General features: G+C 39.8%; 1 protein-coding gene across 5 annotated transcripts in view; it reads left to right on the plus strand.

Moving 5' to 3' along the window:
* Positions 1 to 15,814, plus strand: part of pde4ba (phosphodiesterase 4B, cAMP-specific a) — a 157,822-nt gene extending 142,008 nt beyond the window's left edge. For 4 of the 5 annotated variants that reach the window (XM_067514488.1, XM_067514489.1, XM_067514490.1 and 1 more), the window contains 8 exons: positions 7,139 to 7,232; positions 9,864 to 10,147; positions 10,273 to 10,437; positions 11,074 to 11,173; positions 11,262 to 11,416; positions 11,534 to 11,656; positions 12,115 to 12,297; positions 12,387 to 15,814. In XM_067514488.1, coding sequence (XP_067370589.1) covers positions 7,139 to 7,232; positions 9,864 to 10,147; positions 10,273 to 10,437; positions 11,074 to 11,173; positions 11,262 to 11,416; positions 11,534 to 11,656; positions 12,115 to 12,297; positions 12,387 to 12,824 — 1,542 coding nt within the window. In that variant the 3' untranslated portion in view covers positions 12,825 to 15,814. Of the gene's footprint in view, positions 1 to 1,695; positions 6,357 to 7,138; positions 7,233 to 9,863; positions 10,148 to 10,272; positions 10,438 to 11,073; positions 11,174 to 11,261; positions 11,417 to 11,533; positions 11,657 to 12,114; positions 12,298 to 12,386 lie in introns of those variants that run through there. The other variant, XM_067514493.1, reaches the window with a different exon arrangement.
* The last annotated feature ends 371 nt before the right edge of the window (positions 15,815 to 16,185 follow it).

Raw genomic sequence — 16,185 nt, forward strand, 5'->3', positions numbered from 1 at the left:
TGGCACAGTGTGGTTATTGTGTATTACGTCTTGTTAATGTGACATTGGCAGGTGTGTGAATGTGTCCTGACATGTAACCATCTGTGGATAAGACACTGATAAAGAACCGTACACAAAACATGCCTGACTCGTATTCAGTTTCTGTCTACTTGGCTGCATGTGGCTTTGTATCCATATTAACAGTAGGTTAATCCTACAGATATTTAAATTCTTACTCCAAGCCCTGTTTTTACAGGAACCTACAACATTACACAACTGCTAACCCTAAGTCATGTGGACCATTACACTCGACCTGGTTTAATTAATGAGAACATGCTAGTGACCTAACGTGACCTGAGTGCCTGTTGTATTTAGCATGGAAAAATTGCTAATCAAGCTGTGGCAGAGTATGAAACATGAGTATGAAAGAGGTGAAATGGGAGAAGCTGCTCCTGCACCACCAAGGTAAAATGTAGGTTACATCTGCTGCTGAGGAATTACAGTACGTAACTATCCTCAATGTCAAGTATGGCTGATGTAGACAGGTCGAGGTATATTGTTGGAATATTCTTTTGAGTCAAGGTTGGGGATGTTATATGGTCAAGGTAGGGCAGAAATTAAAAGCCAAACTTAAACAATACTTAAACAACAAATTTAGATTATTAAAGTGTTTCATCAAGCCGTTATGTCAAAGATTAACTGCAACCAGTTTTTCAACTGTTATTTTTTTCCTTGTTCTTTGGTTTAAACACACTTGCATAATGAATATCTTTGGGATTTGGTCTGTTCAATATATTGAACAAGTGAGTTAAAGAAATTACCTGAGATCTGGAAAAAGGGACAATAATTAATTGGTTAATAAAAACTGCTTATTGAATAATATAAATAATTAAACTAATTAATGAATTCTGTAATTGTTGGTGCAAGCCTATTTGGAAATCTGTAGACTTAATAGTTGCTATACCCCACATGTGTTTCTAAGGCTCATTTTTCCATTCACAGTGTGTGGTAATGTAAAGTACTTTCTGCTTTCTTTTGGTGATTCAACAATATTTATTAACGACAAAAATCAAGTTATCAACTAGCTTTTGGAAAACTTTGTAAAGCCATTAATAAAAATCATCTTTGTGATTTGTTCCAAAAACACTCCAAAAGAACTTCACTCATTAAAGTAAGACTACACCTTGCTGTGTTTGACAGTTCAGAAAAATCCACTATATTCATCAAAACATGTCAAAATCTTGTGAAGACATTGATAACAATTGCGATATTGACAATGTAAACCTCAGAGTTGTGACCGCTGGCTGCAGGAGTAAGATGAGCAAGAGGCAGAAGGCGGGACTATCCGTATGAGGGAGTGTGTATGAGGCAGAGGTTTGGCTCTCTCTCTTACACACACACAAACACACACGGTCATTGCTCCACATACACAGGGTGTGAGGTAAAGCCTAGTCAGAACTCGCAGCCTGAAGTGAGTCAGTAGAGCTGTGGCGTTTCCTAGCGTCAGAGAACTGAGGCTTGGTTCTTTTACTCATGCTGTAGTCAGACTGAGACAGACACTTTAACGGACGGCAGCCCTGCTCAGCTCTGCACTCTACACACAGCAACATGGGAGCCTGCTGCTTTGACAAGAAAGAGAGAAAATTAGGAAAGCTAAATGGTTGGAGAAAGGTGAGTTGTCTTAGAATGTATATTGTTTGAAGGATTTGTAATCATTTCAGCTCTTTTTAGTCTGTCTTGTGTGGACTTTTTTGGTGCTTAACCATAGTGGTTCATTTAACGAGGGGGACTTTTGCACGCTGTTTCAGTACATTTTCTGGTGGGTGTTTCAAAACATTTCTGAAATCATTTCACTGAAGTGAACACTGAAACAGTTCTTTAGTTTCCTCCTGCTTTTAGCAATGTTTAGGTTACAAAGCTGTATATTACGCAAGTATATGCGATTCATTTGCATTTTCCGTTATACATTCAAGCATAGCATAAGTAGAGGTACATGCATCGTACTTTTTAGACCTGTTGCACCCTTTCATTCACGTATAATGCAAAATTTTAAGTTGATTCATAGATTTACTGCAGTAATCTATCACACCGGAGTTTATGTTTGACCAAAGCCTGGTATTATATCAATATCTTTCCACAAATAGGTGGGTTAAGCAAAACTGTCTTAAATATTGTCTCATTATCAAACTTCTTTCTTTAACCACTTAAAGAGACTGGCCATGTGAAAAGATGAGTAAGGAGATCATTTAATGAGCAAACTGACCCTGGATTTAAGTAATCGGAGAAACAGGCAGCTGATAAGCATAGTGCCAGACTGTTATTTTTTCCACTTTTTCTTACAGAGAGTCAGCAGGCAGGTAATCTTGGGAGAACCCGAGATCTACTTGTGTTAGGTGATGCATAATGGTCAGTTGGTTTAAACACAGAGTAAAATGTCCAATACTTAGACAGGTACCTTATTTCTTTTAAATCGGATTTGCATAAGCCTTTCGCTCGTAAATTCTGTAGAAAAAGGTTTAGGTGATTGAAGCAATGCCTGTGTTGGCCTTTTAAGAAATTGTTTTGGTGCAATGTTCACTGTGTGGCCGTACATTTGCGGATGGTTTCTGCTTTTGAAGCAAAATGAATGTGCAGCCCATTAACAGTTCTGCTCTGGCCAAAAATGGTGTTGCAGATCACATCTGACTTGGCTGAGTCCTTAATGCACATATGTGATGGAAATGAGTCACACATCTGAGAAATGTCTTGCTTCCTTTATCTTCCTCAGTTTTTGTCTCCTGTTCTTAAACCGTATTGTTCTTTTTCAACATAATTTAGAGACATTTATACATGTTTTCTCGTACCGACGAAGACTAGCATGTGTATGTGAGTCAGAGGAAGTGAGAGGTAGTCAGGCAGTTTCTCAGAGATGTCTGCATTGCTTCTCAACATACACATTGTTAATACGTAGGTAGGTTCCCTGATCTTTACAGAGTTATGCCACAATGCGTCATGTTTGCTAAAGCGAGTGGGGGGGGGGGAACCACAACTGTGACAGATTTGCTGTTAAAGAAATTATTGCATAAGTCACGTTGCCGTAGTGCATTCTGTAAATGTTATATATCCTGTCAATTCAGTTCAGATGATCAACTACTTATGATCATGGAAATCATTTATTTTAGCAGAAGCTTCCAGACTTTTTAATAAATCTATTAAAAAAATGTGTTCAGGTTAAAAAGTTAAACTAAATCAAAAATGTAATTGCACTAGTGATATTATCCTAAAACATTTTCTAACTGTTCTGGATACATTTTTGATTGGCTAAAAGAAAATGTTTTTTATGATTTGCGGTTTTTCTGATTAGGACAGATTAAGGTTTGACAAAGTTTCAACCTCAAGTTCTTTCAGTGTAGGGTTAAGTGTACTCATTCAGAAGGCTGATCTGCAGCAGACTGAGTGTAGTGTGCCCACTAGTGGCTGCCAGGCAAAACATTACAGGAACCATAGGAGATTTAAATAAGGAATTTAAACAGAAAACAAGTTGGACATTGCTGTTTCCAAGTGAAATTAATCTAACCAAGAAAGTAAAAAAAAAAAAAAAAAGAAATAATACCCTTTTATGGTTTGGTAAAAGGTATCGTCATGTTTTTAAAAATTGACACTAGAATTGCATCTGCAATTAGATCAAATGCTGCCAGCATAACCCAACAATCAGTACAGAAAAAGAAACTAAATACACTCTGTAGTACCTGGTCACATTTTTGCGAGTGCACAAGCTGAGAGTCTCGTGTCAGAAAGAGACTCAGAGTCTGCCTACCTGTCCGTGTGGCTGCCCTCCGGAGTGAGCTGTCCGACGGGATTACATCTGAATGGAAAAGGCTCAGTGTTGTGTTTTTTCCCCTACTCACAATGAAACGCCACAGGCTCCGTTCACCTTCTCTGCCTGTCACAGCAGTTCTCTCCTGAGTCAACCCAACCTCCTGCAAGAAGAGAGACAAAGATTAAAAGGTTAAGAGCAGGAGATATGGAGCTAAAGAGAGAATGACAATATTAACACAAGTGCAGAGCATATGGAAAAGAAACTTTGAAAAAAAAAGGAGAAGAAAAAAAAGAGGTCAAAGTAGAAACGAAGGGACAGGAAATGGAGCAGAGGAAAGAATAAATAGAAAGAATGAATAGGAGTAGTAACCAATGAGTAGTATGTGAGAAAGAGGTATGTGTAGAGCTCCACGAGTTTAATCTTCCCCCAGTGTCAAGTCTTAGTAACGACAAATCTTTTCTACCCTTGAATAAATGACAAATATCAAACACACGCAATTTAAAAAAAAAAAAAAACTTAAGAAACATGTGTATGCAGGGTATGTGTGTGTAAAATATGCATGTGATGTACCAACATGCACTGTTCATACAGTAACTGCAGAGAACAGTATTTGTAGCTTGTTGTATGCATTTTCAACCTCTGGGTAAACATAGCTCTTCAACACATCGCAGAGAAACACCCCCTGCTGTTATTTCTTTATATATTATGCAGTGAGGTATTATATAAAGAGCGCTCTCTCTCCCTTTTTTGTTTTTGCATCCTACCTCTTGGCTATTTGTTTCTTCCCTCTGCAGGAGCAGAGGGATCTGTAATCTGTAGCCCTTATTGAGGTTTAATCTCTTCCTCAATTTTTTTCCAAACTTGCACACATACATAAACATACACATATAGTGAAGTGAAAATTTCTCTGAGAATTAGTGAAAAAAAAATAAAAAAGCATTCCATTCAGGTGGCCCTAGCTCTGCAGCTGTATCAACACCTGTTCCAAGGACATCCCATTGATTCTGCCAGCAAGGCAGACAGACTGAGATTGATGACTGTGCTGGCAAGTGGTAGCCAGGAGAGAAATTGACATGTAAGTGGTAGCGAGTGAGACAGAGAGTGGTGGGGGGAGGGGGTTCAGTCTGTGCATCCATGGATGCGAGAGAAGGCAACGTGTGTGGTGCATCCTCGTGACAGCTCAGCAGCTACACCACATGTCGGGCTGGGAAAGAAAAGGGGAAGCCTTTTCCTCTCCTCCTTCAGAAACAGCCTTTTAGTGGATGGCTGACACGGTTGCCATGGCATTGGGCTGATCTGGTGATTGACAAAGACAACACCTATTTGCAGACAGAGAAAATGTGGGCTGATGTCACCTACATGGGGAAAGGATGAAATTAGATTCCACTTCTTTTCCCCCCTCTTGTCTTTCCATCTTTCCCACTGTCTGGTTATCTTTGTTGTTAAAAATAGCGTTCTCCAGACACCCTGACAGCATCTAATATTATTATGAGGTGTGGACAATGAACCGGCTCAGAAGTCTTCCACAATGGCCGCGGTACTCAGGGAGGTCAGGACAACAAGAGTATCAGGAGAGGGAGAGGAGCACATGATAATAGCGATAATGGTGGTAAAAATACAGCTGTGAATTCACATTCCTCGGAACGTGCCCCATCCCATTTTTCAACCCTCATCATATCAGGGTAGAGGGGAGGCAGAGCTGTATGGTTTGATGAAATTCCTACACAGTGGCTGACTTCATAAAAATGGTTTTAGAAGAATTACAGGGGTATACAGGACTGGATATCAAATATCAATCACTCAAACACCCCTTCAAAACTTCATATATACACACAGAAATGCCAAGCTGTAATTATCACCCCTCTTCACCTCACTTTCTGTCACATCATGGGAATAGAGCGTGTTGCCGGGGCTGGCAGACTACAGCAGGGGAAAAACAGAAGAGAGAGGGAGGGAGGGAACGAAAAAGAGAAACATGGGAAGAGAGAAGCAGGGTAGGAGGGGACTGAGCACTACAGCATTGAGAGCAGTGAAGCAAGACAAATCCCGTGGAGGAACCCCCCCTCCAGTCAGATGAACATTGCTGCCTCACTCCCTCCTCCTCATCTCCATCGCAGTTTTTTTTTACCCCTCCTCCCTTCCTTGCTGCTTCTCCATTATTCATCAGTGTGCTGAGAGTCCCCAGCTCACAGGTCCAGCGTCTGCAGCTCCAGCCAATCTACACAGCCCGTTGGATCTCCTTTTCACCCAGCCTGGCTACACTGCCGAATTTTCCTCTACATCCGACAGCCCATCTATCTACTCCTCCATCTCTAGGCATGGAGACTCAGAGCTGGCCCTTTTCTGCTGCCGAGAAGGAGCATAAGCCATTATTGAGCTGCTCTCTTAGCTGCTGAGAAGTGAAACACAGGAGGAGAGGAGATCATTTTGTCGTTTTGGCACTGAAAGAATCTGGTTTGCCTGGCTCTATTTTTCTTTCCGTTGGATTACAGTTCTGGCTTTGTATAGGAACGAGAAAACGGGGTCCAAAATGCCTGAAGCCAATTACCTGCTGTCGGTGTCTTGGGGTTACATTAAGGTGTGTGGCGCTTATCTACGTAGTCTGTCGGGATACCACACTCATTTCATTGTTCCCGTCTGTGCTGTGCTATATAATATTCAATTTTGAAAGATAATTGGCCGTGTGATATTTTGTTTTTATAGAGCTTGTCATGACAATGGGATGGCCTTATTACACATAAAAATATTTGTCCATCATGGTGGAGGGGGGTCTCACTGATGGGTGTTCTGTGGCTCCGGCTCCATCTTGAGCCCTCTGCAGAGCTGTGTGTCTGTATGTGTGTTAATGTGCACGCGCTCGCATCAATCTCTCATAAACGGCTGTTACTGCAGTGCCAGCATATTTCTCCCTTATCTGTTCCATCCATTTAAAACTGCTAATGTAAAAAGTACTCAACTTCACTGAAACGTAGGGACTATTATGTTAATTTCCGTATGACATCACTGAAATTCTTGCACACTGACAAGTAAAACCTGCTAATGGTCCTAAAATGTGATTAAGAGTAATAAAACTGTAAATTGCTTGCAGGGGGGGATTTGAGGTGTGATGGCCTCCCCACTCTTAACACAAATAATGATCCTTCGTTTCAGGAAAAAAAGAAGATGCCCCCTTCCCCCAACACGCACGCACTCACAAAATTGGTTGTACAATATGGTGTAATTAAATAATCGTCTTGAGCTGGTAGACGACAACTATGATCTGTTTTCCATGGAATTTGGTACTATAATTTCCTCCAGGTTTTCCCTCACTGGAAACTGACGACATTTTTCTCTTCCCCCCCCCCCCCCTCTCTTTTGCAGTTCAAGAGAATGTTGAATCGGGAGTTGACGCACCTATCTGAGATGAGTCGGTCTGGGAATCAGGTTTCTGAATTCATCTCCAACACCTTCCTAGGTAAATGAGTGTCTTATGTACATGCACCTATAATCACTTAAAATATAACAGCTGCTCATCATAAATCATTGATTACAATTATTTTTATCAAAAGTTTGTAAAAAAACAAAAAAACAATTCCACAATTATTTATTGGCTCATACAAGTATCCACCTTTGTGCTTTGCCGCAATGTTTTTTTTTTTTTATAGAGGTTCAGTCTTCCGTGTGATGTTAAGCTCTGCAAGTTGCTCTGGCAGGCTTTTTTTTGTGGGGGCGTACCATAAGACACTGCGCCATTAAGCTTTGTTTATGGCATCAGTCTCATAATGGCCAATGACCACAAGTAAAATAATAAATACAAGTATTGAGACAAATTTAAAGTAATTACGGCATTTAGGTATTGTAAAAAGTGCCATTTGGCTGACAAATGAGCTTGTTAGCCAGAATCGGAAGAAGGGGATTGGAAATGGATGCTGTTAGCGTGGGATGGGTTATAAACGTTGCTTCTGCTGTTTGTGTCACCAATATGTATAGAAAATGTTTGTTGATGCTAGAAATTTTGCTATTGGTAGTTATGAGTAGAAACGAGAGTTTAGCAATACACGAGCAAATAGGTCAGAAATAATGCAGACAAGTAAAAAATTCTGCTAAATTCCAGACAGAATTTACATAGTGGTAGTTGAGACTATTAATAGACTAATCGACTTTCAATCGATACACATCCTGGCCTGATCTAGTGTTGTTGGCGGATCCCTTACCAACAGCTCATAGGGAGAGAGAGGGAGGTGTGGGTGAGGGGGCTGACTGCAGTGAGAGAGAAAACAGAGGTACAGAGGAACCCCCTTTGCTGGCTGTGAGATGTGCTTGGCAGATTGGGTGACTCATCCCTGTCTTAATGCATCTTTGTCAGCAGGGACACCTGGTTGTCCCTCTACTTCTCCCTCCCCCTCGCACTACCAGAATCCAGATAGAGATTCTCGCTTTGATAAAGAAATCAGGATTACCCTACTGCTGGTGGAAACACAGAACTGGTAAACATTACTGAGGATGGGAGGGGGGAAAGGCCTGGGTTAGCCTCAAATGACCAACAGCAATCTTTAATCCTTCCATCTATTAAGATTAGCATCATCTCAGTAATTTGTTTAATTCAGCTTTATACTTTTTTTTTTTTTTTTTGAATAAAAGCATCCATTCAAGAACAGAGAAACAGCTTCCATATGCCTGGTTTTGCAAAGGTCATTCTTTGATCCACATCAAATCCCCATCAGTACAGACTTTCCCCCAAAGTGCCTTTTCCCCACCACAGATGTTTTTGCAGGATAATTCTGCTTAAATGTTCTTTTGATCTGCCAGCAAAACACACACCTATCTTAGGAATATGTGGGAGGTAAAAGAGGAGAGTGAAGAATGAAGAAATGGCAGAACAGAGCATGAAAGAGATATTTAGTTCTCACACTGATTTGTTTTGTTCATTTTAAAAAAAATTGCTGTTTAGAAAAATGTGAAGATTCAGATGAATGAAATGTAGATTGGATAAAAACAAAAAACATCAAAACAGGACTACATAAGGGGCTATATGTGTGACTGGCTGACACATTGCAAGACAAATAATTTGATGGAATATGGAAATAAGATTCATGATGACTGCAAAATTCCTGTAGCAGTTTTTCAGTTGTTGAACAGTGTTTGCTGTATAATGGCATGTACTTGTTAAAATAGATGTTAATAACGAGAACGAAAACTGTGTGTGTGGGGGGAAATTACGTTGTGTGACAAACAGAGGCCACACAAATATCACACAGCAGTGGTGATAATGATGCCTTGTAATAAATTAGAGGGCAATACTGTATATTGCTCTTCCCCTTGTTTCCCACGCAGCACATGTCTGCAAGTGCTTAATTGCCCACTCTCAATTACCACTGGAGGACTGAAGAGAGATCAAGACAGAGAGAAAGGCAGACGAAACTGAAAGAGAGAGAGAGGGAGAACATGATAGTGAAAGTGATTATTTGAATTACAGTGGGTAATTGAATAACCCTCCACAGGGGAAGGCTGATAGGCCAACGATGAGCTGAACTGAGGGTTGACAGATGACTGCACAGCTCACATACATGCCGATAGCCAGTCCCTACAGGATTTCATTTGTTTTTTCTCTGACTGTAGTAAACATAGGAGCCTACTTGGTTATTACAAATTTGGCATGTGTTTTGTACTTATTTTCAGACAGGACTGATGGGTCTTTTTCCCCAAAAGATTAGATATTTACTGGAGTTAAGATGTAGTTCAGCAGACTACTTAATAAAATAATCAAAAAACATAAAAATCCCTCTATATTAAGTTGTTTGATAAAACTAAAACATTTTGACATTTACTGAATGACCAGCTTTATGGAGCCATTTTGTGCAGAGCCCCAGTCCCTGTCAATGGACTGATCTAAGTGATGAGAAATTGGGGGTGTCAAAGAAGAATCAACAGGAATTCTGTGGAGTACAGGAAGCATAATTGAGCAGGGACAAATGATGATTGAGTCAATAAATCCCTGACCTGCTCCCGGTGTGTCAGAAGTGCACCTGGGTTACTAAGGCAGCCTAGATCAGTATCAACCTACTCCGTTTTTAATCGAGATTGATTCTATTTTCTTCTCCTTCAGACAAACAGAATGAGGTGGAGATCCCATCACCAACATCAAAGACACGAGAGAAGAAGAAAGCGCAGAAGCAGCAGCTGATGACGCAGATTAGTGGGGTCAAGAAGGTTTCCCATGGGCCCTCGCTGTCCAGTAGCAGTATCTCGCGCTTCGGAGTTAAAACTGATAAGGAGGAACTGCTGTCAAAGGAGCTGGACGATCTAAACAAGTGGGGCCTGAACATATTCACCGTTTCAGAGTACTCCAACAGCCGACCTCTTACCTGCATCATGTATGCCATCTTCCAGGTATGGACTATAACCTTCATTATAATGCTGAAAAACTCCCTTTACTAATAAATTTCCCTTTTTTTTATTGCATACTACTTAAAGGATCCACACTTACTCCTAACTATGCTATGTTGTTAATGCAGGAGCGAGACCTGTTAAAGACATTCAAGATCCCAGCGGATACGTTCGTGGCCTACATGATGACATTAGAAGATCACTACCATTCAGATGTGGCCTACCATAACAGTCTGCATGCTGCTGATGTAGCCCAATCCACACACATCCTCCTCTCAACTCCAGCCCTGGATGTAAGTCATTATAGCACGCAAAGTACTTTAGTCCCTGTTGTCCTGTGTTTTAGTACCTCAAACCTGGGTCTTCTTGCACTGCATAGCTCGCATACATTTTTTAACTGTGGATGCTGAACAAAATTCCCCAGCTCTGACACTGGATCTTAAGAAATAAGGGAAAACTAAATTAGAACTGTGAGCTCTTACTACATGCTCTTTGCCCTATGAGAGGTTATAAAGCTTCCACAGGACTTTCTAACCTTCCTCCAACATTCATTCCTCTATGCCTTATTTGTTAGAGCTTTCCTGCATGCGTTTTCTCGTAGCTCTCCTGAAGCTGGAGTAGCTGGTGAGATACTGTCAGGTCGGAACACCCCGGTCTTTGGATAATGATTTACCCTTTTTTCCCCCCACCAATGTATCACTGCCAGAAGACAGAGTTTACTGGATTTTAACAGACAGCCAGACATCTTTTCGCCAATTGGCCTAAACAAACAAATAAATAAATACATAAATCAATAAAATGAGAATTTTCATTGCGAGGATTTCATGTTCCTCCCCACATTTTTTATCTCTCCTTAACTTGCCATGGATAAACAGTTCTGACTTAATGTTTCTGTTCTCCTCCTGCCTTTTCCCTGTTGCTTTTTTCAGGCGGTCTTCACAGATCTTGAAATCCTAGCAGCCATCTTTGCTGCAGCCATCCATGATGTTGATCATCCTGGAGTATCAAACCAATTTCTAATCAATACAAGTAAGTAAAATGTTACTAAAGAAACTTTGAAAAATGCAAGTCATGAAAAAGATAAAATTATTAAAATATTATATTTATCTCGTTGCAGACTCTGAGTTAGCTTTGATGTACAACGATGAATCTGTGCTGGAGAACCATCACTTGGCTGTGGGATTCAAGCTACTACAGGAAGACAACTGTGATATCTTCCAGAACCTCACTAAGAAGCAGAGACAGTCCTTACGTAAGATGGTCATAGACATGGTAAGATATCCCAATTCATATTATTTTCTCTTCTCCCATCATCTACATTAAAAAAAGACCTGCCCAAACTTTCCACCAACTCAAGATGTTCTGTTTTTCTTTTCTTTTTTTAACCAGGTTTTGGCCACTGACATGTCTAAACACATGAGTCTCTTGGCTGATCTAAAGACTATGGTGGAGACTAAGAAGGTGACAAGCTCCGGAGTGCTCCTCTTGGATAATTACACCGACAGGATACAGGTACGTATCTTCCTTACAAGATAAAAAGTAAATCACACAAATAACATATGGACTATGAGTTTGTTTGTTATTGGAAACACTGTAAAGTTTCCACTTCTTTTATTACCACTAAATAAGAGCCAGTATTGGCAGAAGTTACTCCTAGAATATAATCAATTTAGTTGGCCATCTATTTTCTTTTACTTTAGATCATCTTTAGATATCTTTTAACCTCCATTGTTCAGTGATTTCTTATTTATTGGTCTGCTGTATAGATCAACTTATTGTTATAACACAGCACATTAGAGAATTATGCTATGTGATTTGTACATTTGAAAGGCTCATCATAACATCTTTTATAACTTGCTAAAGAGCCTCTGAGTTCATTTAGAAAAGTAAGATAACTGAGACAAAAAGGCCAAATTAAGATGGGTTCGGGAATTCATTTTTGCTAAACTACAATTCTGTATTATTTATAGGTGTTGCGTAACATGGTGCACTGTGCTGACCTGAGTAACCCAACCAAATCCCTGGAGCTCTATCGTCAATGGACTGATCGGATAATGGAGGAGTTCTTCCACCAGGGAGATCGTGAGAGGGAAAGGGGGATGGAGATCAGCCCTATGTGTGATAAACACACAGCCTCAGTGGAGAAAAGCCAGGTAGGTGACACAGAAGGATAAAATGACTGAATTGTGCACAAACAAGAATGGGTGCACAAATAAATATAAAACTTCTTTTTGTCTTTCAGGTGGGTTTCATTGACTACATTGTCCACCCTCTGTGGGAGACTTGGGCTGATCTGGTTCATCCAGATGCCCAGGACATTCTGGACACGCTGGAGGACAACAGGAACTGGTACCAAAGCATGATACCCCAGAGTCCCTCCCCACCCTTCTATGATCAGGGCACACATGGACACAGCGGAGGCAATGAAGGGCAGGGCGGTGGGGAAAAATTTCAATTCGAGCTGACTTTGGAGGAAGAGGACTTGGATGGAATAGAGAAAGATGGCGAAGGGGAGGAGGAAGAAGAGGAAGAACTAGAGGAGGATGAGGATAGTCTGGGAGATTCTCGATCTCCTCCCCTGGACTATTCGGACAGTCAAGAGCAAGAGGAGGGTGGCATGATAGAAACTACAACGGCAATAGAGATTGTGACACATGAGGCGTCGCCTACTGACACATAGGGCTTCCATCTTAATGCTCATGTGGTGATTTGAAAGTTTTTGGAAAAAGAGGGGAAATCCTCTTGCAGCTGTGCTTTTTAACAAGCCCACAGAAGCAAGGGCTTAGTTTTGGCCCGCACAGGGGCATCTTGCACTTGGGTGTTTGAAGCCAGACATGGATGAACAGTATTAGTGGTTCGGCTTCAGAGTTCTCAGGAAATAATTACTGCGAACATTTAAGTCTTGATGGACATACAAGACTGGGGATGGAACTTGAAGGATTTTGGCCAGTTTGGGAAAATCATTGCTTTTCTTTTCTGGACTGCCATTAAATGGACATTGACACTACTGAAAGAAGTTTTGTACCTTAAGACTTTTTTTTTTTAAAAGATACGATCTAGAAGTAGCATAGAGAAAGATCTACTGATGGAGACACGTTTGTATAGCAAGAGAAAGTGTTTACTTTTTTCCTGTACCATTTGTCAAAGGACTTTTGTGTGCCTTTTTTACTATTGTCTTTATAATAGTTTATTTATTGAACACTCTAGTATGTCTGTGAATTTTTTTTTTCTTATCTTAAAGAGCAAAATCTTTTTGTATGTTTTAAGAGATCAGTCTTCCATGTATTGGGCAATAGATAAATCCAAACAAATGCCGACAAACTCTTGTACAAACTCAAAATAGACACATGAAAACCCACATTATACGCACACTTTGTCATATTAGATTTTCATAGTTTTCTTTATGTGGAATTCAAAAACTTGCTCATTCATTGTTAAGGTTAGTTTGTTGCCTTCTCTATCAGATACCAGTAAATGAATGTCACAGTCACACTGGAATACACCAATTTTCAGAATACACCTTCATTTTCCTTTGAACGGTCTGCAGACCATTGGGGCTTCCTGGTTTTTCACACCAAATCTTGACTGTTAATGCAAAACACTCAGTTAAGATAGGACATTACCTGCAAACTACAGACAGGTGACAAATAAAAGGGGAAAAAAAAAAAAAAAAAACACGCAGCATAAAATGTCTAAGGAGTTGAAGCGCCACGTACCAACAGAACAGCTTCAGTGCCCTGCACTGACATTGTCAGTCACCTGAGGATGAGTTACTCTTCTGTTTCTTATGTAATTGTAATAATTGATGAGCATCACAGTCATCAAATGTGCACTGTTGAAGACATCTCCCAGCCTTATTTACTTATGTTTTTCATATGGATCTAAATGCAAATGTCACTCTACCCACTATTCCTTTTAAAACAAGTTAGCTGAGCAGTCTTTGTGACTGACCTTCCTGCCATTTGTGCCCAACAATAAAACAATTAAAGTCTCTTCCTCCAACCATCTTGATTGAAAACCAGAATCTGTGTTTTTATATACGGTATGTGGCACAGGGCATGTGTGGATGTTAAATGCAAAGTTATACCGTGCAGTGCATCTTTATAGAAGCGTCTGCACTGGTTATGTTACTCCACTCATTTACTTAAGTTTTTTTCTTCTTTTGTCACCTATCTGCATGTGGTCAGGTATTCCAGATACACGTTCAGCTGTGATGTGTAAAATTATTGGGCCATTTATCTTCTATATCTTGTCTTTTCCATTCTTTCAGTTGTTGTCATGTTTGTGTGAGGTTAGCCTAGATCAAACCCTCATAACCCACCACAACCTACCACCAGATAAAATAAGCAGAAAAACGAGCAGCTGATGACAATAAGCTGCTTTGATCTATGATAAAACCAGAAATGAAGTCTGCTAAGGACAAACACACAATGGTGGTAAATCTATTTATAGCCCACAGGTACAGTATGCTGCAGTCTTAATAATCCTGTTAGTTGGAACAGGTCCTGACACCAGACCCATCTGTTATAATGCCCACCTCCACCCCTCTGCAATCAGCACCAGACCAGATGATTAGAGGTGCTTTTTCCTGTCTAAAAAGCGCTCGCAGACCCTCATCAGCACCATTCACATGGTTTACAAACCCCTCTGGGCTCCATGGACACGACCTCAAAACAATCAGGCCAGCTATTTCTTCCTCACGATAAAAATCCCTTAAGTGCTGCTTCTGCTCATTGACGTCAATTGAATTTTTTCCTCTCCCCCTCTACTGTATCAAGTTTCCAGGGCAGTTGGTTTATTAGGATTTAGCACAAATGAAGTTGCTGAGTTTTCACCATGGCAGAACGAGACTTTATAAAATTCGAAAAACTGGAATTATTAAGTTATGGAGTTTTCAAACAAACCACGCACCTTTTAGTTTATTCACTATATTTTTGGGAAGATGGTTTGAAAATGGTTTGCAGACCTCAAATTTCTACCCCTGTGGCGCCCACAACCAATTTTTATGGATGTTCTAGTTGCATCTGTAATCACATCTCATTTTAATATTGTTTACTGATATACTCAAAAGGTACTTCATCTAATTTCACTCTATATGCTTAAGTGGCAATCATTTGTGAGCAGTTTGTATGTACGAAAGTTTTTATACCTGTGTGTTTCTGTATGTGTGTTTGGATGTGTTGACTTTGTCATCAGGCCTTACCCCATCACTTCACATCTTTGTTTCTACAGTTTGTCGCTAGGAGCTCAAGTTGGTCCTTTTTGCTGTTTATAACAGTGTGTATTTATTCTATACTTTAAGCTTGTAAAAAAGAAATAATGGTTCAGTGTAAAATCTATTTTAATTTATATGCACTTGCATTACCTGAAAGTGGTGGTGTCTAATGTGTAGAAGACTCTGGTTTAGAGTCTTTTTATATATGTATTATATATTGTTTTGATATATATATAAATATATATATAAAGTATATATTCGCACAATGTTTTGAGCGCCCAGCAGAGCAGCAGCTAAACAGATATGTTGTTGTTGTCACATGAGAACATTGTAACTCCGACACAGCTATCTTATTTTTACAGTTGAAATTGTCTTCAATGTAACGTCACAGACAAGAAATGAACAACTTTATATTAAGCATATTATGCATGAATATTAAACTAAAACTAATCTCACTTCAGCATCACTTTGTAATCTTAATGTTTTTTAAATTCCTAAAAATTTAAGTTTCAGTGTTATTAATTTTAGCTGTACAATTTCCTGAAAATAGAATTTTACAGAGGACTTATGTAAAAGAACAAGATGACAACACAACTTAACAAATGAAGGACAATTTTGGACAAATTGGCATTATGAAGATACAAGGTTTTCATTTGACAGCAGCAATTTGGTAACCCAAAGGCAACACAAAGGACGTGATAAACTGCACAGGCTTGGATATAGGAAACAAGCTAGCTAAGGAATACAGAAGCTTAGTCAATGCTTGAAATACAAATATACAAATAATATTTTTTCCTCTCTCAGTAGCTTATTACAATCTAAGCTT

Source organism: Channa argus, chromosome 8 (genome assembly GCF_033026475.1).
Source record: "Channa argus isolate prfri chromosome 8, Channa argus male v1.0, whole genome shotgun sequence".
Classification (NCBI taxonomy): Eukaryota; Metazoa; Chordata; class Actinopteri; order Anabantiformes; family Channidae; genus Channa; species Channa argus.